The 26,060-nt window shown below is 38.8% G+C and overlaps 1 protein-coding gene across 6 annotated transcripts in view; it reads left to right on the top strand.

Annotated features, from left to right (window-relative positions):
• The window catches only part of AKAP9 (A-kinase anchoring protein 9), a 218,370-nt gene that overhangs the window by 104,134 nt on the left and 88,176 nt on the right, over window positions 1-26,060 (top strand). For all 6 annotated transcript variants that reach the window (XM_074945942.1, XM_074945947.1, XM_074945945.1 and 3 more), the window contains 7 exons: window positions 6,725-6,821; window positions 7,643-7,735; window positions 10,096-10,455; window positions 14,162-14,386; window positions 16,798-16,938; window positions 17,395-17,498; window positions 20,433-20,641. In XM_074945942.1, coding sequence (XP_074802043.1) covers window positions 6,725-6,821; window positions 7,643-7,735; window positions 10,096-10,455; window positions 14,162-14,386; window positions 16,798-16,938; window positions 17,395-17,498; window positions 20,433-20,641 — 1,229 coding nt within the window. The remainder of the gene's footprint in view (window positions 1-6,724; window positions 6,822-7,642; window positions 7,736-10,095; window positions 10,456-14,161; window positions 14,387-16,797; window positions 16,939-17,394; window positions 17,499-20,432; window positions 20,642-26,060) is intronic.

Below are 26,060 nucleotides of genomic sequence, written 5' to 3'. Positions count from 1 at the left end.
GCCCCCTGCCCACCGCTCTTTCCTTGCAGGGCAGGCAAGCTTCCCCCGCCCCCGGCCTCTTCCCCCAGCGTGCTGGGTTCCTGCCCCTCCTTCTCTCCCTCCCCACGGCCGATCAGCTGACGGCCCTTGCGACGGAGCGGGAGAGGTAAAAGCGGAGCCGCAGCGCGCTCTCTGCTCTGGGGACCTTGGGGAAGGGGGTGGAATCAGGGCATATCCCCTCCAGCCCCGTGCTGTGAGCCCTGCACCCCCCACACTCCCTAGCCCTCTGCCCTCACCCCCGAAACCCCCACACACCCCAGCCCCGTGCCCTGACCCCTGCACCCCCCCCACAACCCCTGCCCTGACTCCAGTGCCCTCTGCCCTGACTTCTGCACCCTCCTCACACACCCCCAGCCCCCTGCCCTGACTCCTGCACCCCCCACACATACCCAGCCCCCCACACCCCATGCCCTGACTCTTGCACCCCCCACATCCCCACTCCCACCCTGAGCACCAAACGGGAGCTCTTGTGCGCATGCGCGCACACGCGCACACACACACACACACATTCCCACCTGCACCCCTAGCACCAAATGGGAGCTGCCCAGGGAAGCGCTCCACACCCAAACCTGCTGCCCAAACCCAGAGCCCCCTCCCTCATTATAGCTCCTGGCCAGACCCTGCACCCCAACCCCCAGCCTGCTCCTTCACCCCCTGCCCTGTTCACAGCGCACTCCCACCCTCATCTCAGTGCAGAGAGAGGAAGAGAATGGCTAGAACCAGGGAGAAGGTAGGTACCTACTCTATGTGGACAGGGCTGGGACTGCAGACCGGCAGCGGGCTGAGCCACTCAGCGCACTGCTAGTCTGGGGTCCCAGCCGCCGGCCCCGCTCAACCCACTGCCGGTCTGGGGTTCTGGCTGCCGGCCCCTTGTCAGCCGGGGTCCCAGCCACAGGCCCTGCTTAGCCTGCTGCCGGCCTAGGTGAACGGAACCCCAGGCCAGCAGCGGGCTGAGTGGGCCGGCAGCGTAAGATCAGCATTTTAATTTAATTTTAAATGAAGCTTCTTAAACATTTTGAAAATCTTGTTTACATACGACAACAGTTTAGTTATATAATATATAGACTTATAGAGAGAGACCTTCTAAAAAATGTTAAAATGTATTAGTGGCACGCAAAACCTTAAATTAAAGTGAATAAATGAAGACTTGGCACACCACTTCTAAAAGGTTGCCATCCACTGGTGTAACCAGTATGAACTAAGTGAGGGAGCAGTATCTGGTAACTCAGAAATTATTGAATATTGAATTCACTATTTTACAAGTATTTCTCTAATATATCATTGCAAATTGTTGTATGTTATACCGCTGCAATAGATTTGATAGTTACCCTTGAACATTTGCAAATTGTGCTCATTACTTCATGTTACTCAATATATAAATTATTTAATATTTGATGTATTCAGTACAGTACTTGTTACCAAGTAGCATAGGAAAGGTAGGGCCAAACATCCCAGGTAGCTGTGGGAAATGAAAAGGCACAGCCACTCCCTTTGCCCACTGCCCTTCAGAACCCTGCCAGTCTGAACAAAACCACTCCCCATCTCAGTCGGGGGCTGTTCAAGCTAGCCATGTCTGCTTTGGCAAAGTGGAGAAAGCATATTTTTTTCTTTTTGTTACACCTTCAAGTTGATATGTCTTTCCTTCCCTTTCTTAAAATACATTTCTACCCTGAGAAGTGACTATGTAAAAATGCAAAAAGAAAAGGAGTACTTGTGGCACCTTAGAGACTAACCAATTTATTTGAGCATAAGCTTTCGTGAGCTACAGCTCACTTCATCGGATGCATTCAGTGGAAAATACAGTGAGGAGATTTATATACACACAGAACATGAAAAAATGGGTGTTTATCATGCACACTGTAAGGAGAGTGATCACTTAAGATGAGCTATTACCAGCGGGGGGGGGGCGGGGGAGAGAAAACCCTTTGTAGTGATAATCAAGGTGGGCCATTTCCAGCAGTTAACAAGAATGTCTGAGGAACAGGGGAGGGGGGAAATAAACAAGGGGAAATAGTTTTACTTTGTGTAATGACTCAACCACTCCCAGTCTCTATTCAAGCCTAAGTTAATTCTATCCAATTTGCAAATTAATTCCAATTCAGCAGTCTCTCGTTGGAGTCTGTTTCTGAAGTCTTTTTGTTGAAGAATAGCCACTTTTAGGTCAGAAATCAAGTGACCAGAGAGATTGAAGTGTTCTCCGACTGGTTTATGAATGTTATAATTCTTGACGTCTGATTTGTGTCCATTTATTCTTTTACGTAGAGGCTGTCCAGTTTGACCAATGTACATGGCAGAGGGGCATTGCTGGCACATGATGGCATATATCACATTGGTAGATGTGCAGGTGAACGAGCCTCTGATAGTGTGGCTGATGTGATTAGGTCCTATGATGGTGTCCCCTGAATAGATATGTGGACACAGTTGGCAAGGGGCTTTGTTGCAACGGTAGGTTCCTGGGTTAGTGGTTCTGTTGTGTGGTGTGTGGTTGGTGGTGAGTATTTGCTTCAGGTTGGGAGGCTGTCTGTAGGCAAGGACTGGCCTGTCTCCCAAGATTTGTGAGAGTGATGGGTCGTCCTTCAGGATAGGTTGTAGATCCTTGATGATGCATTGGAGAGGTTTTAGTTGGGGGCTGAAGGTGACGGCTAGTGGCGTTCTGTTATTTTCTTTGTTGGGCCCGTCCTGTAGTAGGTGACTTCTGGGTACTCTTCTGGCTCTGTCAATCTGTTTATTCACTTCAGCAGGTTTACAAAGGAAGTGCTGTTGTCATCATGAGTAGGTCGGAATATGAACAAGTCGGAGAACACTTCAATCTCTCTGGTCACTCGATTTCTCATCTAAAAGTGGCTATTCTTCAACAAAAAGACTTCAGAAACAGACTCCAACGAGAGACTGCTGAATTGGAATTAATTTGCAAATTGGATAAAATTAACTTAGGCTTGAATAGAGACCGGGAGTGGTTGAGTCATTACACAAAGTAAAACTATTTCCCCTTGTTTATTTCCCCCGACGTTCTTCTTAACTGCTGGAAATGGCCCACTTTGATTATCACTACAAAGAAAAGTCGTCCCCCCCCCCCCGCTGGTAATAGCTCATCTTAAGAGATCACTCTCCTTACAGTGTGCATGATAAACACCCATTTTTTCATGTTCTGTGTGTATATAAATCTCCTCACTGTATTTTCCACTGAATGCATCCAATGAAGTGAACTGTAGCTCACGAAAGCTTATGCTCAAATAAATTGGTTAGTCTCTAAGGTGCCACAGGTACTCCTTTTCTTTGCGAATACAGACTAACACGGCTGCTACTCTGAAACCTATGTAAAAATGGTATCTATTTACCCAGCTGATCGGCTTCTTGTGTGTACTCAGTCATGTATGCTTACTTTATTGGAAACACTAGGCCCTGGATTTACACACAGGCTTAATGTTTGCAGGACCAGTACCTTAGTTTTTACAGCTTCCTGCTACTATCTGCTTTGGAGAACAAACACATTGCCTTCTGAATACTCATACAGCTAGGCATGAACTCCCAGTGAGCATTTGAGCTTGTTTAAGGCCTGCTAGCGTGGTCAATTATCAGCACTGTAAAAATGGTACATTTGAAGTATTTTCAATGTGGATTTTATTAAAATCTATAGACTGGAATATCTGTACTGGCCTGGACAAGTTATCAGCCTTTATTATTAATTTCCTGATGCTTTTTAGTCTGTCACCACTTGATCCTTTTTTAGACTTCTTTCTGTACATGTTAATCTGCTGGTTTCATTCAAGTTAACTCTTTGTGAAGTGAAAATATTTAGCAATAAGTAAATACTCATGAGCATGCATCCTTTTTAGACTAAAGATTTTAGATGATGCACTGTCCTGTTCATTCACTCCTGAATTCTTGAGCCATATGCAAGTTAGAAGGAAACCAAAGGTTTTCACATAAACCTAGAATTTAATGGGAAAAATACCCTTGCTTGGGTATAACTTAGTCTTCTGGGAACCAAATGTGTAGTTCTTCCTCTTTATAGATTTCACCTATGATTACCAGGTAGCTGCTTTTATAGAGTTTTCTGGGGGGTCTTCAGTCCCCATCCTTACTTTGTTACTCCACTTGTAATCTGTGTAAGAGCTAATCAGAGAATTAATTTCTTCCTTGCTGGGAGTCAGGTAGATCTTTTCACCAGGTTGCATATCCTGTCACATCTTGGTAAATAATTAATGGAACACCCTGTGTAATGCTATTTAAAAAGTAGAGTAATTTCTTAATTTATTGCTGAACTCAGTGAATCCTAAGATTGAGGAGCACCATACATTATAGTATAGGACTTGTTCATTACCTGACTTCTTTATAAAGAAAGCAGAATAAATTTTGAATAAGAGTCCTAGAAATAATAACTTTTTATAGTTAAAATAATGAATTGTTGCTACCTTGAGAAAGTTATCAGGTATTTTGGATTCCTTGCTATTTCAAAGTTATCTTATTGAAGACATGGTTTTACATAAAAATCTGCTTTTGAGAAAAAGCAAGCTTGAAAATTTGTATACATTTTAAATGTGTCAAAAGATCATAAACCTAGCAATAAAGAAGCTTAACGTCTTGTTTCATTCACCCTACACTTATGTCTTCTTTAGCAAGGCACTCATTTGTCTCATGATAGCAGAAAGTGAATATTAGAGGAAGGATTTGTGAAAGCCACAAATCTTAATAATTTTTAAAGCCTGCTTTTAACTTTGGCCTTTTGTAACATCTCTCCTAAGAAGAGTATAGCCAGAGCTTTGAGCTTCCTTGTATCAACTTGCTGCAACAATGGGAGATTTAACATAACCCGGTTAGAACAGTCTGTTAACAAGCCACCTATATAATACAAGCAGGACATGCATCTGACTAGGGTGTAACAATTAAAAGGGCAGCAAAAAAATTGTGACCAGTCTTCCAGCTGATGTCTGGCCCCATCTGGTTTCTCCAGAATCTCAGCACCTCCTCTTCTTTAGCCTGCATCCTACTAGTCAAACCTTGACCATTGGCTTCCCCTTAATTTTATGTTGGTGGTAAGTAAACAATAGGAGCAACCAGAGCTTGGCAGAGGCTGCTAGTCTCAACAGGGCTTTAAAAGGCAACCTGCCTGTAAGGATGGGAGTCTGTATAACTGAAGGTAGGGAGTGTAGATATTGAGAAAAAGGACATGTGGCTGGGAGATGGAAGAGTATTCTGTGGAGGGAGGGTTGTAAAGTGAGTGGGACTGGGTAGCGGATGATATGGGGTAGGATGATGTACAGTGAATGAGGCAGGGGACTGGACACTGAACAAAGTGGATAACAAATAAATATCTCCCTCATTCACTATGCTCTGTCCATCTTGTTCCCTAAATTACTAAGAAGTCCCATGGAAAATATTGTATATCAACAGTTCCATTGCACTGTGACCCCCTTCTGACAATAAAAATTACTATAGGACCCCTGGAGGGGGGACAGAAACCGGAGCCTGACTGAGTCATGCCACCTTGGGTGGGGAGTGCCAAAGTGGAAGCCCGAGGGCTACAGCTCCGAGCAACAGGCTTGTAACCTGAGCCCCTCCACCCAGGGCTGAAGCTGAATCCTGAGCCCTGCTGTCTAGGGCTTTGTCTTTGACTTTGGGCTCCAGCAACTCTAATGCCAGCCCTGCTGACCCCATTAAAATGGGGTCGGGACCCACTTTGAGGTCCTGACCCACAGCTTGAGAACTGCTGTTGTATATGATCATGTAACTAAAGACTATCATAATCCACATACATGGGGGTCAGACTTTTCATACTTCATTTTGTAACCTTAGTATTTTTTTAATATTGGATGGAATATTTGATTCTTTTGAATATATACACAGTAGTCACACTTTTTAAAAAAAATCTTCTGTTTTGAAAGATTCTATCAGTTTGAGACAGCATCCGTATGCTTGCAATTGTGAATACTGGTAGAACTGATATCATCTGTCAAACTTGTAGAAACTTTTGAAGTGTGATTACTGTAGTATGTATTTCGAAAGTTTTATGACTCGCTTCCCTGGCCACTAAGTAGGATGGATAGAAAACATAGAATGGAGGTGGGAATGACATATTTAGATTTGCCTAGAGTAGCAGAATGTTTGGAAATGCATCTGGTCCTATTTCATCAAACTTTGTTATTGATTTTGAGTGGAATTTTAAAAGTGTCTACGTGACTTAAGACAATAGGTCCCACTGAGATCAAGAGGACTTGTGTTCCTAAGTCACCTAGGCTCTTTCAAAAATCCCAGCTTTTATGTTTAAGCTTAAATTGTCAAATTGTGTAGTAATTAACATGCATAACTAAAAGTTTTTATTTTCATTACCTTTATCCTCCATCTCCCCTTTGCTCTTCTTGTTTGTCACATTCACTTATTTATTGTTTCAAATTAGACTGTAAAGTCTTTGGGCAGAGGCTCTGTTTAGCTTTGTGTTTACACAGCATTTTTCTCAATGGGGCTGATACTGACTGGGGCATTTGGGGATTACTGCAACACAAATAATAAACAGTAATCATCATCATTTTGCATTTTACTATTAAAAGAGTACCACAGAATTTGTAAATATGTGTCCTCTGTCACTAGTTTAATTTTTTCTTATATAATCAGCTAGAGGTATTGGGAAGCTGAAATGAATATCTTGTAATATTAATATTTTCCCCATCTTTCTTTTACATTTTAGTATATCTGAAGAGTCACAGGGAAACTCTAAAGACTTCATGCAGAAAATGACAAAAACTGAAAGTCTTTATCAACAAAGTACAGATACGGCAGTAGAGGTACTGTATAATTCAGTTTGCCTATCAACAATATTATGTGTTTTCAGCATAATTTAAGTACCTTGGGATATAAATATTTACACTTCAACAAGACATCATTGAAATTTGGGAATAATGTTTTGGAGTAATAAACAAATGATAATGATAATCTCAATAGTTATATCATATGTTTGGAAGTGAAACATGAACATGAGTTCAGCCCATGATCAAGAAACAAATGAAAGTCTGATTTAAGTTTTTACAAAACATATCAAATAAAATGTGTGTGTCATAGAAATTATGATGAGCAATAATCTTAGCTTTCATTTTAAAAAAAAGTTTCTAGCCCTGGTTGCAGAGGAAAGTTTGAAAATTTAATTCTTAAAGGCTCAAAAACCAGACAGCAAATTAAAAAAATCCAAAACTTTTAAGCCACCCTTAATATTTGTTGAGACCAGACTCATGATTTTTGAACTTTTGGGATTGGCAGTACTGTATTTCAGACTTGTTTGTAAGGCTCAATGACCTAGTCATGTCCCTTCTGCCCTTACCCCAGCTTCTTTGCTTCTGGGGGGGCAAACAGTGCTGGAGAACTGAACCACCACTTCATCTATTGCAATTTTAGCTTTTGTATCCGATTTTGGAGCCACAGTGAGGAAAATTCCCTTTTCCAACTCTTTTTCTTTGTGGACCAAGATTACTTAAACTAATTTACAGGTAACCGTTAATTAAAAAAAAAAAAAAAAAAAGTTTAGAAAATTCAGTATCCTAGCTGAAACTTGTAGAATTGAGAAAGTAAAAGCAAGAAACCATGAATTAATATTTCATATTTTTTCTTACAGTTTCCTAGTAAAATGGAATCAAAAGATGATATGGACATTATTCAGCTGTTGGAAAAACAGTACCAAGGAAGATTAGAAGAAGAAATAGCTAAGGTATAACTTTATAGTAACAACTTTTTAAACATGTATAATGTGGTTTTATTTACTGTTTTTTTACTATTCAGAAAATTACAGAACAAATATATTGTTATAGTTATATTTATTTATGGGAAACTATCTTTTTCTGATTCTGAACAAGGGAGAACCTTTCAAAGCCTGTAGGGAATCTTGTGCTTTTGACACAAGCTTAACGTGATAAGTAGGCCCATACTAATCCGCTTTATTTTTCTTTTTTCACTCATTCCTTTAGCATACACCAGTTAATCCTTTTACTTTCTTAACCAATACCCATCTTCTAGGGAGTCCTGCTCCTAAAATCCTCTGTATAACCCTCTCAAAATCTTCTCCATAAAGGAAAAGAGCAACTTAATCAGTCTAATCCAATTTTTTTGAAAGAGGTGTATGATTGCAGTTGACTGGAAACTTAGCTAAGTTTAGAATACTTAGGCTGCTTACCTGGTTTGTTCCATTTTTATTAATTTTTATTTTTATAAAAGGAGAAGAGAACTGATTTACTTTTCTGTATATCTGTACAATGTGAATACATTTTCTCCTTGTGCACCAACTGACTGTATTTTCATTAGAGAGACAATGTGGATGAGGTAATATCTTTTATTGGACCAACTTCTGTTGGTAAAAGAGAGACAAGCTTTTGAGCCACACACAGCTCTTCTTTAGCTCTGGGACAGATACTCCGAGCATCATGGCTTAATGCAAAGGGGAGCAGATTGTTTCGCATAAGTAGAGCCCTGCAAATCCATGTATATCCGCTTATATCCATGGATATCTACATCGATGGAGACGGATGATGTTGTATTATTTACCATCTTTGTGAATCGGATGCAGATCCAAATTTTTGAATCTGCACAGGCAGTGCTTAATTTGTGCTGGGGCTTGCCAGGGCTGAGCCCCAGCACCTCTCGGCATAGCAGGTCATAGCCCTGGCACCGACTTACTCCTTTGAGTCTGTCAGCTCCCTTATGCAAGGAGGCTGCAGCTCCAGCTGTTACTTCCTGGCATGGGGAGGCTGTGGCTCCAGCTGCAGTGTTTAATTTGTGCCAGGCCTTGCCAAGGCTGAGCCCCGGCACCTCTTTCATTAAAAATTAAGCACTGCGGGCAGGGCTCTAACTGTGAGATAGGGTGCGGGTGCTGGTGTGGATGCAGATGCTTATAAAAGGTGGAGTGCAGATCACGGGTCACATACAAGTTAATTATCATGGAAGCACATCGGATGCGGATCCACATTTTTGTATCCATGCAGGGTTCTAAGCATAAGTAGTTAGCACATATTCTAAGGGACCATTCAAGGTACAGTGGCCCGTTAACAGTCTAAGGACAAAAAGAGGGTGTTAGTGGGTTACAGATTGTTGTAATAAGCCATAAATCCAGTGTCTGTGTTCAGTCCATGAGTTATGACTGTAAGCTCCCAGGCTTGTCTTTTGAAAATGTTGTGCAGGTTTCCTTAGAGGATGAGGACTCTAGTGGAGATTGTATAACGAACTTAAATGAGACATTTCACATTTTACAGAAAGCCACTTTATCCAGTTGATGTCTAGGAAAACATCTGCAACTATAACAAAAGGTTTTGAAGAAAGTAGCAAGACACATAGTATGTCTGATCTATCAATCCTCATATCCTTTAAGAGTCTGGATCTTCATTCCGCCAAACTATCTTATCCTCACCATTAGAAATTATTTATGAAAATCGGGAAGGGTGAGGGATTGAATGTCTTGCCACTTTCTTCAAAATCTGTTGTCATAGTTGCAGATATTTTCTTAGACATCAACTAGGTAAAGTAGCTTTCTGTAAAATGTGAAATGTCCCATTTAAGTTCTTTATACAATGTCCACTATGTCAGTTTTGTCATACTGCTGATGAAAAGAAATATCTCTCATCATTGCAGAATTTATTTTCTGATCTTGTACTCTCCATAAGTACATGAAGGTTATAGTGAAAAAATAATCCATCTCCTTTCATTATGAGACAGCAGAAATAGAAAAAAAAACAGGGGGGGGAAATCACTCAGTGAGATTAATAGGAGATAAATGTAGAACTAATAAAGTAATAACTTCTCATATGGTTTGTAGTCATCCTGGGGAATTCAGGCAATGGGAGGTTATAGCTTCAAATACTATAGATAGTTGTATTTCCAATAATATATCTCACTTTATAATAGCGTATTTAAAAATATGAATTTTATTTGCTAACTGTGTTGCTTTTTTACCTTTTAAATGTATTTATTTCCATGTAAAATTTATTTATTCATATTATTGATGGGTAGCAACTAGTTTTCTTCTACAGTTGTAGACGCTGCTATGTATGAACTTCTAAAGGTTGTTTTTATTTTTTTCAGGTTATTGTGTCAATGAGTGTAGCATTTGCCCAACAAACTGAACTGGCAAGAATGTCTAGACAAGAGGAAGAATCAGCACTATTGGTAGCACAAACAAAAATTGTTCATAAAAAGGAAGAATGTTTTGAAAGTAGGAAGAAGTGCACTGAAGATGAGCTAGACAACCATCTTATTAAGGAGAAGAAAGCAGACATTAAACATGCAGAAGAATTTAAACCACTTAGCAAGGAGCTGAGTGAAGAGTCCAGTGAGATTTCTTCTCTTGAAGAACAACTTGAATCAAGGGTTAAGCCTGGTTACATACTAGAACTGAGCAAGAATGAAATGAGGTTTCCAGTAAAAGTAGTGAAGGAAATATCAGTAAGTATATAAACATCCACCTGAGAAAATCTTTTGCTTTTCCCCCCCAGTACTAGTAGGTAATTTAGGCCTAAAGTGATGGGGTTTTAAAAAATTGTAAATGGAAAAGAGTTAATTTTAACAGAAATGTTATGATTTATTTTAATTCTGTGAAAATTCATATTTTATTTAGCAACTTGTGTGCTCTGTTTTAACCTAAATATTGTAGCATTTCACTAATGTATGAGAACTGGAAAATAAAACTGAATATACTGAAAATGACTAATCCATTTTCATGATCAAAGCTTGTGAAATTCAAAAAAGTAAGAATGGCATAAACAGTGAAAAACAAGCTTGATTTTTAAAAATTATTTTAATATCAATAAATACATCTTACTAGTGACACATGAAACCTATATAAAGGGGATAAAATTGTGTAAATGTATTATTTTAACCCACCCATGTCCCTCTTGATGTATAGGGGACATCATCTGAAAGGATAAAAGTGATAGCTAAAATATATTATTTTTAATAATCTCTGGGGGAGGAGAGGTATGTACAGAGCCCGCCATTCAATCCTAATAGCCAGGCATTTGGCAATTTACAAAGTGAGATGGGGAAATTTTTACCCTATTGTGTCTACAGGGCTACTGCAGCTCAATGACAAAGATAGGTTATTCAACTCATTCCATTCTGAAAGAGATAAGATTGTAAGATCCACAAAGCTGAGGGTCCTCTGCCCCATGTTATGCTCACTCATTGTGTGCTGCCACATATGGATCGTCTGCAGAGTGGAGCTACGCACAGTGTAGGAGGGTGCATATCTTTTACAGTCCCCTCAGACTGTGTCCCTTCAACAGCTTAAATAGCAAAATTATCCTGTTGTACTTCTTTTTGGAATCATGGAGACAGAGGCAGTGTATGTCCTGGAGAAAACTGAAATAAATATGTGGAAAAACTGATACCTGGAAAATGTTCATAGCAAAAGGTTAAGTTATGTCTGTAACAGAAATCTCAGCCAGCCTCCCTGTACACAATCCACTTTTAAGTAACTAAACATGGAAATTGGTGTTAAAAGTTTCATTTTTCCAATTTTTTATAATATTTTCATGGGTTTAGATTTAATCAAAATTGTATGTTCTTCTTCCTAGGGTGGAAACTATTGATATATGTACAGCTGGGAGCTCATTAGGTTCAGTTTTAGGGGACGGTCAGCACCACTGATTAGTGAGAAAGCTTGATAATTAAGAATTGGCTGGAGTTATTTCCACCTCTTTTTTTACAACAGAGATTACAATGTCAAGATAGTGAGTCCTCTGAATACTATATATCAGGGAATAAGAGACAGGAAAAAAATAAATGTGTCTGACAACGATTCTCTAGTTGTAAAGCATTATATAGGTAGAATTATAATTAATCTAAATTTTGTATTTCAAATAAGTAACCCTTCCACCTACCCTCTTCAGAAAGGAACCAGTGAAACTTAGCTAGCCTAGTCTTCATTAAAATCTGATAGCACTGTATATAAATTTTGAGTGGTAGGATTCTCATATATTCATTCATAACTGGATTGAGATTTAATAATTTTTTATAGAGTAGTGAATTTGTTCTTCGGAAACTGTGTTTTGAGATTTGAAATCTTAGTTTCTATACAATGCTGAAAGTTCTAAACAAATTTATGTTATGTATTCTACTTGTAAAGATAAGTATTTGCAGAAAAGAGCTTCTGAAATTCATATTTTTACAAAGATTGTGTCCTAAAGAGCATAAAGTTGGAATTGTAAAATGCTCACTCTTCCATATAATTTTCAATAACATGAAATGTGCATGATCAACTCTTGTTATGAGTGCACGGTGCAAGCATTATCTATATTCTAATGTCTGTTGTTGTCACTTGAACATAGAATGTACGTTTTCAAATACTAATTTATCACTATAAACAACAGTGTACAATAGGAGAACTCAGCCAAACAAATACTTTATACACTGTCCTGAAGACTTAAAAGTTAGAGCTGTGTGAATAACTGATGTTTCGGTTTGCTGGCAGTTCCAGAAAATTGGGAAAAATATTGTTTCAGGTCAACCCAAAACCTAAATTTATTAGAATTTTCAATGAATAGAAAAATGAGGAAAAAAATTGTTTTGGGTCAAATAAAATGTGTTCAAAATGAAGGATTTGGTTTTAATAGATCTGGCATCTATGACTGTATTTTTTAATAAAAGCAAAGAAAATGAAGGGCTGTATTTACAAGGGGACATAGGCACCACTCAGAAAATGGAGGAGGAGGCTCCCAATAACCCGGAGGCAAGGGCACTCATGTAGGAGACACAAGTTCAAATCACTGCTTTTGAGCAGGGACTTCAAACCCAGGTCTCTCTTATTCCTGGTGAGTGCCCTAACCACTAGGCTATTAGCTATTCTGTAATGGGTCTCTCTTAGTCTCTTCTGTTGAAGTTGTTGCACTTTGTGTACAATTCTTAAACATTCATTGGAGCAGAGAGTGATAATGACTCTATAGCCTCGTTGCTCGGGCACTCACCTGGGAGTGGGGTTCCAGTCCTTGCTCCAGTGAAATTAATTATTTATACAAAGTGGAACAGCTTCAACAGGAGAGACTGAGAGAGACCCAGCTCAGAATACCCAATACCATTGTTGTTAAGGCACTCACCTGGGATATGTGAGGCCTGGGTTCAAGTCCCTAATCATGGGGCTCTTGGATATAAGGAGGGAGGGCACCTCCTCCTAATTTTTTTTGCACTCATGCAATTAACTGAAATGGACATGAATTTGCAAAATATTTTGGTTGAACCAAAAATGCATTTTTCATTGGAAAAAATTTAATTGGAAAAGTGAACAAATTTCACCCATCTCTATTCAAGGTATAAGAGCACAGGCAGTTTTGTTGCTTGACAAAACAGAAAACTACAATACAAAAACAGAGGGATGTGGAGTTGCAATGGGCACATTTCAGATATAAACAAAAACTGTAACTGGAGTACCTCATGCAAGTAGTAGGCCATATGGATATTTTTGAATGTTGAATATGAAGAGGCTTTTGAAAATATGAATTGGGATCTATCCCAGGTATGGAAAAGTGTATGAGAAAGCAGTTAGTCAGAACTGAGTCACACACAAAAAGGGAACAGCTAGGAGCGATGCTTTTGGAGAACAAAAGAAGCAGTAGAGAGGAGAAGAGGAGAGTAATAGGTAGGAGTTGACTTGTGAAGTGCTTTGAAACTGAAGAAGAGAAACATTAATTTTATTCAGAAGAAAAAGGGAAGAGAAAAGTACAGAGAAATAGAGAAGAGTATATGAGATGTGATTCAGTGATCGCATTTTCGATAGATTTGAGACGAGGAAGATAAAAGTGCAAAGCCTGAGTGCAGGAGGTTGCAATGAGGAAGGTTGGAGATAAGGGCAGGGATATTAATATTACTTGGATAGAACTTTGTATATGAAGTCCCTGCAGTCTCTCACCAACCCCAAAATATTAAACAGAGCTTAATATTTTTCTTTGTTTTGGAACATTACATCATTACATCTGTTTACTGTCTCTTAGTTGGGGAGTATGTGATTCTTTAGATTTTGTCCTTCCAAGAAGCAGGCAACAAGTTGATTTCTTGGATGATAGATGTTTTGATTTGTGCAAATCTTTTTGAAAATTTTTTTAACCATTTCATATATGTACCTGCATATAAAATGCTAATAACAATTCAAATATTACAGCCCTATCATGAGATGGCAACATCCAGTACAGAAACCTCAAGTCAGCTGTTGCTATATGAAGAGCGTTTGGAAGACATGCGGCAGGAACTTGTACGACAATATCAGGAACATCAGCAGGCAACAGAACTATTGAGACAGGGGCATATGCAGCAAATGGAATGGCAAAAAGAAAATCAAGAACAACTCCTAGCAGAGCTTGATAGACTTAAAGTTCAATTAGCTGAGGTAATGTAGGGTCTGGGGCAATGGCAGGGCAGAAGAGTGGACTGACAGCTGATCTTGCCTTTAAAAAAAAAAAAAAAAAAAGTTCTCACCACAATCAGCACTAAACTGTCATGGACTAGTCTTGGTTGGAGCCTCAAGCAGTTCAACCACCTTATTGTTGCTGGGAAGACATTTAGCAGCCTGATCTCCTGCCACTGTCTGTACAGTGAAGCCTACCAAGTCAAGGGCATGAGGTTTCTGGGGCCAGCTTCCATTAACCAATTTCCCTCTGTGTAAGTGTGGTCCCAGAGGGTTATCATTAATTGACCCACCCAGTGATTGTTGTCAGTGGAGTAGTAATCCATTGCTTCTTTTAGTGCCCTGTCCTCACTGCTATCATTGGCACAGTGTTCCCAGGAATGACTGTTCACAGTCCAGACTTGGATCATGTATGGAGTGGGACATTCCAAGAGTGGCCTGCACTGAGCCAACTCTGTTACTGCCTCTAATGCCATATTTCTTCCCTCATGCTCCCTTTTATCTCAAGCCAGATGCCCTGTCTTGTGGTGTAAAAAGCCAGTTCACACTGCTCTTCCACTGCATTGTATGCTGCTTCCACCTGGGTCTCAGATAAAATGAGAAAAGTACCAATTACAGGAGACTCTGTGATCTGCCTGATTGGATCTGGTGTTGTGGAAGCTGCAAGGAGCTTCCATGCACTGGTGGGAGAAGGGTTAATATTCCCTAGGGAAGAAAGAAACCATTATGAGCAAGAGTGTACTCTCTCTGTTCTGCTTCCCAGCAGCCAAAAGATGTCCTCCTTCATTCCATTGGACTGTAAGGAGCTTGGCTTTGTAAAGTACAAATTATTTAAGTGGGAGAGGCAAGGATGTATGTTTACTATATTTTTTGCATTTCTAAAGTATAGCCACCCTAGAATCCAGTGTCCCCAACCCATACAATCTCCATAAAAAGGTATGTTAAAGGAACTCCTCTTAATTATCGGGGTCTCAGAAATTAGATTTTGTCTCTTACCAGACTAAGAGGACAAAACTCAAAACAATCTGTCCAACCGTACATTCACAGACTCACATAGTACATTGACAGTGCATGCATATGTATTTGATGCGTCATCTGAACAATGTAACATTACAAAAACATACGAGAAAATAGTGACAGGAAAACCCTAAAGTTCTTAAGTTCTGTTCCACTATGCTTACAAGGTTCCACCTGATGCCTTATGCTCCTCCCATACTAGGTTTTTCCTCTATCTACCTTCTGTCTGCTTTTGGGGGGGAGTGTAATAGTGACCTGCTGTTCCCAGTCATTGTGGTTGTAGGTGGCTGCTTCTCCTTTCTGCAACTTCAGGGGTGTGGTTGGCAGGCCTGCTTATCCTTTAGCCTATTTCTGGACCTCTTCCTATCCATGTCCTGGAATTGTTCCTCTGGGGTACCGATATCTTCCTCTCCTCTGCACTGCCTCTTCTGTCTCCTTACACTCACATCTATACATTGCGGGAGCTGAAACTTCTAACACTGGGGGGAGAGAGTACTTGTGTAATTTAGGTCGTTAGCTCCTCTGTTTTAATGTAAAGGATGTTTTTGCCATGAGATCTATGTTAGAATTAATATATAATTATTAAATCAGGAATACTTCTAGCTCCTCTAAATTTGGACCATAGCACTGGAAGGGACCTCCCTGATCATAAAGTCCAGTCTCCAGTAGGCAACCCAGTCACTTAATCCAGTTCATAAATTTATCAAGCCTCCTTCCCTAAGTGTATCCCGGCTCTGCTCCTCCCCCTCCCTCCCAGTATCTCCTGCAAGCTGTTCTCCAGTGTGCAGGAGGTGCAGGGAGGGAGAGGGAGAGGGAGGAGTTGATCAATGGGGTCCGCAGGCCCCATTTTGAGAAACGCTGAGTTAGGTTGTTTGCCCCCTACTCCTATTGGCAGGCTGCTGCAGAGTCTTGCTCCCCTGATTATTAGAAATCTCCTTCCCTGTTTTTACCCTCAGCTGTAATTAGTTTGTTATACTATATTCTTTCACCTTTATGAAGATCTTTTATAGAAAGGACATATTATTTGGATAGTCTTATCTTCCATCCTAAATATTATACTACAGTATATATATATATTATGAAGTTAAACTTGTAACTTCCAGTGTAAATATAGTGCTTTAAAAGAAGTACTTACAGATTTATATGAAAATCTTAGATATACTTAAGCTACCAAAACGGCCAATTAGCTCTCAGTTTCAGAAAGCTTTAAATTTGCTTTTAACCACTTAACAAAAGGAGCTGTATTTTCCTGGTGCAAAATATGTTGAGTATTGGAAGTGCCAGGAATCACTCATACCAGAAGATTAAAAACCTGCCTAATGTTAATGCTTTCCTTCTATTATTCATAGTATGTCCTTATGAAATTTCATTTTTAGAGTGTCTCAGTGGAGAATGACAGCTTGGTTACAGAGAGAGAGAGAGTGCTTTTAGAGGAACTAGAATTGTTAAAGCAACATTCTGTACCCGGAAGAGAGAAGCTGCCTTATGAGCTGTGCAACAATAGTACGCAAACACAGGTAAATATGGACTTTGGCTACCTTAGGAGCCATGGAATGTAAATGCAGTAGGATTTCTTTTGTCTGCTGCCTTATGGGTTGGTTAAATAATGAGGAGGTGGAGTTTAGCTGCCTATCTTTTTACTTTAGGTAAACTCAAATTTTAATGTTGCTATAGCAACATTCAACAGAGAACCCAGAAACTGTTTATTTAGCATAACAAACTTCATTTTAACAGACTCTGGCTTAGATCTGTCATGTTTTTTCCATCTACACATTAATGTGTTTTGTACTTATTATCTTTCCTGGATGCTAGCAATTTCATGGAAAGGGATAGTTTTATTTCAAACAATATGTAATTTTTGCATAAATGTTTTAATTTCGTAATGTAACCATGTATCAGTATACAATGTTGATTCCAACATGACAGGATTTTTGTCTTTTTTGTCTTCTCTACCTTTGCAAATACTTACTCAGAATGAAAATGAAAGCCAGACTGAATCAAAAGAGTACACCTTTGAGGGTGAAGACAGAGGAGGAAAGCCTGAAGAAATATCTTCGGATATTCTTTCAAAAGAAAGGTATTCAGAGCTTGTACTTGTTAAATCCAGACTTTCTTTAATTCAAAGTTTCTGTATTTATAGCTTTGTGAATCATATAATTATCTGATGTATCAGTCATGTGCAATAAAAATTTATAATAAGTCAATATAGAATCCAAACCTCAATGCTTTTTGAGTGAAGCTAAATAATTTGTCACTTTCGTACTGTTTATTTGAATGGCTATATTATAAAATTGGATTTCTTAAAAATGGTCTTGAAAATGATGTTCTGAGGCTATTTATTCCAAGTAGTTGAATCAAGCATTTAAATCATATTCCAATCATTGGAATTTATAAGGCTATTTCTTGGCGTATGCCACACATTCCTTACATACTGCTTGGATTGTGTACTCTACCTGAAACTCAGCCTTTTCTGTGTAGCTATAAATGGCAAATAAGGATTTTTTGATGTTTGCACATTTTCCTATCCATTTCATATACTATATAGGGCAATATATATTTTACATTGATTTTTGTCAGTGTCCCAGTTATCTTTGAATATTCCTTATCTTGAACTTTTTATGTAAACTTTTACAATAAATAAATACAAAGATGCTCACCAGAAACACAATAGCCTATTTTTCAATGTCATTATGTAATTTTAAATATTCTTATACTATATGGCATAACTTAGACATTTTCAAAAAATATCGTCTGTGTAATTTAACTATTTTTTGTGCACAAATTTTGCTGTTCGTTTTATATTAAGCTACCAATATAATATTCTTACAAAACCTCCATAAATTACATTTATTGTTATAAAGTCAAAGGCTGCATTTTAAACATAAATTCATCTTGAGTTATGTCATTTTCCCTATCTCTAATTTCTGACTTCCAACCCTACCACATTCTCCCAATCTCCTTCCTCAGCCTGCATGTGTAATCGTGGCCACTAAGGTGTTGGCTCCCCATCATAATGAAGCACAGTCATTCTTTGAAAAAGTGAAGTGTATGAAATATAGTTAGTATACTGTACTGATGTAAATAAACTAATGTTTATTTTATAATTATGTAGCCATCGTATATAAATGAACAGACTGATGTGGTCTATATTTTCAAAGTACATGTTTCCAGTGCAAAATAAAATAATTTGTGCTGCTTTATTATCATCATATATTATCATAGCTGGACAATAATATTTATTTTCATGTTGTCCAAGTTGTGCAACTAGCAAATTTCTTTTTCCTCATGTGAAGAACATCTCAGGCAGTGGCTTTCAATCTGTGGCCCACAGACCTCTGGGGGCTCCGCAAACTAAGTCTAAGTTTTCCAAAGGGGTCTGCACCTCCATTCAAAAATTGTTGTGGTTCCACAAATGAAAACAGTTTGAAAACCACTGCTCTAAGAGACTCAAACTATAAGCATGACCTTTAATAACTTTTATAGTTCTGCTTTTTAAAGTGATTATAAAAATACTTTACTTACTTTACTCTGCAAGTCTACTCCTGAGGTAAAATACTGGCCGCAATGAAGCCAATGGCAAAGCTCCCATTGACTTCAGTGCGGTTAGGATTTCGTTCACCCCCTTCTGTGTATTCTGAGTCATAGTTGCTTAATTTAATGTCAAAAATAAATGTTGACTGTTTTTAACTCCTAATAGCACTGCTGAGCCAACACAGACATGGATGTATATGAAGGGAAAGGACCCAACTTCACTGGTTTTTGAAGGGTTGGTTTTGAAGGGATGGTAGAAAAAAAATGTATTTTTACTTGTAAATTAAGAAATGTGTTAAGGAAACCTGTGGTTCTTGACACATGTGATGTCTCAAAATGTCATTTTTAACAGTCATTTTTCAGAGCAGGACTTTACTTTACTTTAAAGAAGTTCCCTTCTGGTTGACCTTGTGCTCATGGAACTGCACAGTGCTTAGAATGTTGCTGTTGGGTCCCATACTGTTCATCCAAAAGAACTGTAATCTGCCTGTGTCAGAGTGGGTAGTGGATATGCAAAGTAGCTTCCGTTAATCCTTACTTCGTTGTCAACGAACCATTTGTGGCTGTGGTATATCAGCCTTCTGGTGTACAACTCCACATGGAATAGGATTTTTTTTTTTTAATTGTTTGCGTTTGGCCCATCAAGGTGTATTTCAGTGGGGAAGAAAGACAGTTGAGGAGAAGACAAACTTCACTTTTATTAAATGATAACAAATATTTTTTTGTGAAGAGACTGAAGTTTTGTGATTTTTACAGAACTGGTGTGAGGTTACATTTTACTCTGTCTTATGGACGTTGTCAATAACTTTGCACAGAACTAATACAAATTCTACTTTAATATTACTCTGCTTTGCAAAGGACAAAAGTTATGGTTTATCTTTTTTGGTAATATTAGCCAAAAGTACTTTGTCTGAAGTACCAATCTCACATCATTGTTGAGCCAATGTGATGTGTAGGCTAGTGAGAAGCAGTAGTTTCAGACACTAGAAGCATCCTAAAGGGTCCATGTACCTAGACACAAATATTCAAGTTGGAGAATTCTGCATTGTTTTCACTAGGCAGACTATCCATGTAGTCTTTACTTGTGTTTTACAGAGCAATAGTGCATCACTGGCCAATACATATGAAACCTGATAAGGAGGAAGGGCTTATAATGTAAATGCCTACAAACATGGCACTGCTATCTGTATTTAAAAAAAGAATTACTAGGAAGTTTTTCCTCATAATTGTAGCTTTCTGTAGTTATTTAATATAACAGTATGTAATATATTTTTAATTGATTGACTATGGACTAATATAGATGTGCTGATGTAGCATTTATGTGACTTATGTACTTTCCTATCTTAAACCAAAATCCTAGTATCACTGAATCAATAGCAAAACTTTCATAGTCTTCAGTGGGACCTGGATTTGGCCCCACAAAATAGAATGTGAGGGGAAAAAATGTTTTGATTAGTTTCTATTTCATCTCTATGTACAGGCATACTCTACAGAAGGCTAACAACAGACTCCTGAAGATTCTGTTAGAGGTTGTGAAGACAACTGTAGCTGTAGAAGAAACTATTGGTCTTCATGTCCTTGGATTACTGGATAGACCTGGGAAAGACCCTCCTTCTTCTAAAACTGTTCTATGGGAGGCGGAGGCAGAGCAGTCAGTAAAGCCCTGTGTCCATGTGGGATTTGAAAAAGGTACTGGTTGCATGTTTACTTCTAACTTCATATCATCTAGAAGGCATGTAATATGTCAGGCCTTTTTACTTGAAAAGTAAGATTTTTTTTTTTTTTTAAACTCATGGTAAGTTACGGGGCAGGTATATTTAAAAAACAAATGAACAAAAAAGAAAAAAGTGTATGATATACATGGCATCTCCATTTGATATCCATCATTAACAACCAGCAGCTGATTAACTATTGCACATTCCTAGGCACTGCTGGGGGGTAAATTGTACCTTTGCTACAAGCTCTGTGTATGTGGCAATGTATAGCTGCCCTGCCCCAGGAGCAGACCAGGAAACAGATATATCTTGTGCTAGCCCAATAGCTGGTGCTGTGAACATCTGCTGGTACATTGGTGGGGTTGGGGGTGCAGGCTGGATTAAGGCACAGCCTGCTTCCCACATACCTGTAGAAAAGGGAGAGTAATGGCTCTGCAGAGGCTTCTTTCCCCAAGCTGCTACCTATGGTGCACGTAGCCAGTGCAAGAGGGAAAAGGAGCGCCCTGGGTGGGCACAAAGGATAGGTGACAATCTAGCCAGAAAATAACATTTTATTATATGTGCCTACACTTAACTGGACTCTTAATTTCTTTAGTGGATGTCACCGGAAAAAAGTAGTAACCATTAAAAATTACTAAATTTCCATTTTAAGAAAATGCACACTATAGAGTGGTTACTCAAATGGTAAATAAAGATGTATTTAGTATTTACTGTTTCTATTTGCTGTTTATACTTTTAATAGTTTCTATTCTCTGCCACCCCTGTAGCCTTAAATCTGTGGCAAGTTACATCTTGGAACAATTTATAACAAGTTTATAAAGTATGAGGTAATTTGAGACTGGCAACTTCTCACAGCTGAAACACAGTGAAATCTTTAAGTGACCACTCAAAGTGCTGCTTAAGAGAAGTAGTCATCTAGTGCAGGTGAAGAAGAATTGTACTGGTACATAATGTCTGGGGATTCTTTGAGATGAACTCTTAAGAGTACATAAGCATAAACATTCTAACTTGTTACAAATAGTACTCTAATAAGGGTGGTCTATTGTACAGATTTTGTTCTGTGTATCTATAGGGGAAAGAGACTCTGCTTTTGAGATTTTAACTTTTTACTCAGATATCAGAATGGATGATTAAGCTTCCATCTTTAATTTGGTGCCTGTTCAGGAGAACCTAATGCAATGGTTCTCAACCTGCGGCCTGCCAGTCGCTTGAAGCCCAATCAGCTCAGAGCTGTGGCCCATGTGACATCCTCAGAGCCATAAAGGTAGTATTGGATGTGGCCCACCATGGTAAATAGATTGAGAACCACTGACCTAATGACTGAGATTGACTGGTCTTTTGATACGTTTTCCCCTATGAATAGGGTAGCCATACTCTTAGTCTGAATGGATTGGCGAAGGAGGTATAGTATTGTTGCTTTTCCACCGTGTCTGTTGTCAAGGTGGTTGTGTTACCCAGGGTTTTCAGAACCAAAGCAGTGGTAACTTAACTTTTTTTCTCCAAGCAGTGTCAGGAATAAACCAATGGGGACACAGCTCCTCCGTCTGATAAATGATTGGTACAAACAACTGTGCTTTTGCCCAAAGGTCTCAAGCGCGCACGCACACACATGCCCACACACACATTGTAGTAGTAGGTTCAGAGCATTCCAAACATTTATAGTTGCCCAAAGTCTGAGATGTTTTCGAGAAATCAGCAACCAGGCTTCCAGGGACCCTCCTTCCCTCGGCTGCTGGTAAATTTAGGTGTTCGCTCCTTGCCCAAAGAAAAGCTTCCTCTGACTGCTCCAAAATCTATTCTTTTGCTTAATCTTTTATAGCTAATTTTAACAAAGCACATAATTCATAGTGACTACTAGTAGGCCACCATAGTAACCCTCTAGTGGGTCACCAATTCCCCTAATTTCAGCAAACTACTCATTATCTCTTATCAAAGCATTTCTAGTATTTCTAGTCATAACAACAATAAAACTTATATGTCAGGAGCACTTAAAACCAAGATCAGCTGTCCAAACATTCCTTCCTTTCTCATGGTACATTAACTCTCTGTCCCACCTCCCATTCTGATTAGCAAAACTGCACTCATGCAGCTGTTTGGCCTTGCCTCTCAAAGTACTAAGATTATTCATTGCTATGTAGTATTTGGGATTCAGCTAGCAGTGGCTGGACACAAAAAATGGCTGACTGCAGTAATGTCAAATTCTGGTATTACAGTTGAGGATAAGTACACTTTCTTCTTTGAGGAGTGTCCCAGTGCATGCTCCACTTCAGGTGTTGGTGTGTTTCTGTGTCCGTGATCAGATAATTTCAGCAGCAGTGTCCATCCAGGTCTCATATGTGCTGTCCCCCTCTCGCGCCGTTAATGGCGCCTATCTAGCGCATGTGACCTGACCCCTCTCAGTTCCTTCTCAACATAGCTCCCAGCAGTGCGGTAGCTGATGTTTTTATTTACTGGGTAGAATAGTTAGAGTAATTGTTTACTAGTTAGATTTACTTACTCTTTTTCTTCCTCCTTTAGTTTTCTCACTGCTTCTGAGGGTGAGCAGGAAATACTGTTTTGTATTGTAGTTTAAATGAATTCCTCAAGTTCTGTATTTAAATGCCTAGTAAGGAATCTATTTGACAAAAAACATTTTCTGAATCTTTTTCATTGTCTGTATTGTTACAGACATACATGCTGACAGGTATTTTGAAATAAATTACTAAAATAATTGAAACTGGTGTGATCATACTGTATTATTTTGACAAATAAAATATGCAGAATTTTGAAGAATTTTTAAAAATTGTGTGCGGAATTTTTAATTTTTTGGCACAGAATTCCCCCAGGAGTAATGTATGTGGGAAAGGATTTAAGTTTACAATGACCACGTCTATTGAAAACAATGGTTTGTAACGTTCTTCCGACTCAGTGCACAGTTTGAGCTGTAGAAAATGGATTGTACCTTCACAAATTCTCTCTCCCAGAGAAATGTGAAGAATGTAATCATATCCTCTGTGATGACTGGAACACAACTAGGCATAGTTACATGTGCCACTTCCCTACTACCCATATTCACAGACCATCTACTAATGCTTGCTGCCCTCCTTCCACATACCCAGTGAGCTTCATCTACCTACAGCACATATGCTTGCTGCCCTCCCCCAGACAGGTGTGCATACATGTGTTTACAGCTATTCATCTGTCATACACACACATTTGCTGTGTGTATATATGCACTCAAACTGCATATATACACTTTCTGCCTTCCCCTGCACACATTGCTGTCATTAATTATTTGCTCCTGTTTATACATACAAGAATTATACAAGAGGTGATTTGTATTATATGTGCTGTAAATATACTGAAAAACACAATATAAAAATATTGGCTGCATGCATTTGCCACGTGGATGGATGCAATAAAAATTCATGTCTGATTTACATGCTACCCTAGTATGTAAAAGACTGCAGAAGGCCCCATAATTAGTGTCTACTGTGTACTCGTTCAAAGGCCCCAAAGTGCAGGAATGTTCCATTACATAGAAGAGGCCTGGGTCTCTTTCCTGCCGAAGTTCTTCTGTTCTTCTCTCTGTGTTTATTAAAGGTGGATTTTACAGATGGGTGCACAGCATTCTTTCCCCTTGGACCATATTGGTCTATGCCCCCTCTGCCCCACTAGTGAGAGACAAGAGTAACATCTGAATTTCAGTCATCCATATATAAGCTTGTTGCCAGTATTCTTTTTTATATGTTTTCTTGAAAAAGAATTGAGTGAAATTGAGGGGCCAAAGGAAAGAACATGTATTACAGACTAGATAAAATTATTGTGGAATTAATCTCTTTTGCCTGTGGTTTAGATGTGTGAGTGCACAGTCTGTAATTTACTCTTACAAAATTATAATACAAAAGCTTCCTTGCAGGGGACACAGTTCCTTCAGTAGGAACTGGACTGACATTTATTTGGTCCATTTCTGTCGTGATTATTGTGGGACATTATTTTGCTTTTCTGTTAGAGCATTTGCTTTTGGAACATTTCCATTAGTGTTTCTACAAGAAAAAAGTCCTTATATTTGTCCTATTTTTTTAACAATGGCAAGTATGAGGAAATGTTTCTTTGCAAGATTTTTACCATAGCTTTCTGGAAATATAAAAGAAACATCACCCTCTTCTGCATCCAAAAAATCTTAATTGTGAAAGCTGAGACTATGTATAAAGAGAGATTCTTCTATAAGGTTTTTCTTTGTCTATAGTCAAGTGGAAAAAGGCATATATCTATCAATCAAAGTAAGTTCACCACCAGTTTTCTGAATATGATCCATTTATTTCTGACTTTGTAACTGTGCCTTTTATAAGGCCGTGGCTCTCAACCTTTCCAGATTACTGCATCCCTTTTAGGAGTCTGATTTGTCTTGCATACCCCCAAGTTTCACCTCAGTTAAAAGCTACTTGCTTACAAAATTAGTAGGGCTCTCAAGCGATTAAAAAAAATTAATCACGATTAACTGCGCTATTAAACAATAATAGAATACCATTTATTTAAATATTTTGGATGTTTTCTACATTTTCAAATATATTGATTTCAATTAAAGCACAGACTACAAAGTGTACAGTGCACACTTTATTTTTTATTACAAATATTTGAACTGTAAAAAACAAAAGAAATAGTATTTTTCAATTAACCTAATACAAGTACTGTAGTGCAATCTCTTTATCTTGAAAGTTGAACTTACAAATGTAGAATTATGTACAAAAAAACCCCTGCACTCAAAAATAAAACAATGTAAAACTTTAGAGCCTACAAGTCCAATCAGTCCGACTTCTTGTTCAGCCAATCACTCAGACAAACAATTTTGTTTACATTTGCAGGAGATAATGCTGCCTGTGTCTTGTTTACAATGTCACCTGAAAGTGAGAACAGGCGTTTGCATGGCATTGTTGTAGCCAGCATCACAAGATATTTACATGCCAGATGCACTAAAGAGTCATATGTCCCTTCATGCTTCAACCACCATTCCAGGGGACGTGTGTCCATACTGATGATGGGTTCCGCTCGATAACAATCCAAAGCAATGCGGACCGACACATGGTCATTTTCATCACCTGAGTCAGATGCCACCAGCAGAAGTTTGATTTTCTTTTTTGGTGCTTTGGGTTCTGTAGTTTCCACATCAGAGTGTTGCTCTTTTAAGGGTTCTGAAAGCATACTCCACACCTCATCCCTCTCAGATTTTGGAAGGCACTTCAGATCCTTAAATCTTGGGTCAAGTGCTGTAGCTATCTTTAGAAATTTCACGTTGGTACCTTCTTTGCATTTTGTCAGATTTGCAGTGAAAGTGTTCTTAAAGCAAACAACATGTGCTGGGTCATCATCCAAGACTGCTAAAACATGAAATATATGGCAGAATGTGGGTAAAA

The sequence above is a fragment of the Natator depressus genome, chromosome 2 (genome assembly GCF_965152275.1).
Source record: "Natator depressus isolate rNatDep1 chromosome 2, rNatDep2.hap1, whole genome shotgun sequence".
Classification (NCBI taxonomy): Eukaryota; Metazoa; Chordata; order Testudines; family Cheloniidae; genus Natator; species Natator depressus.
This window is presented reverse-complemented; position numbering and strand designations above follow the sequence as displayed.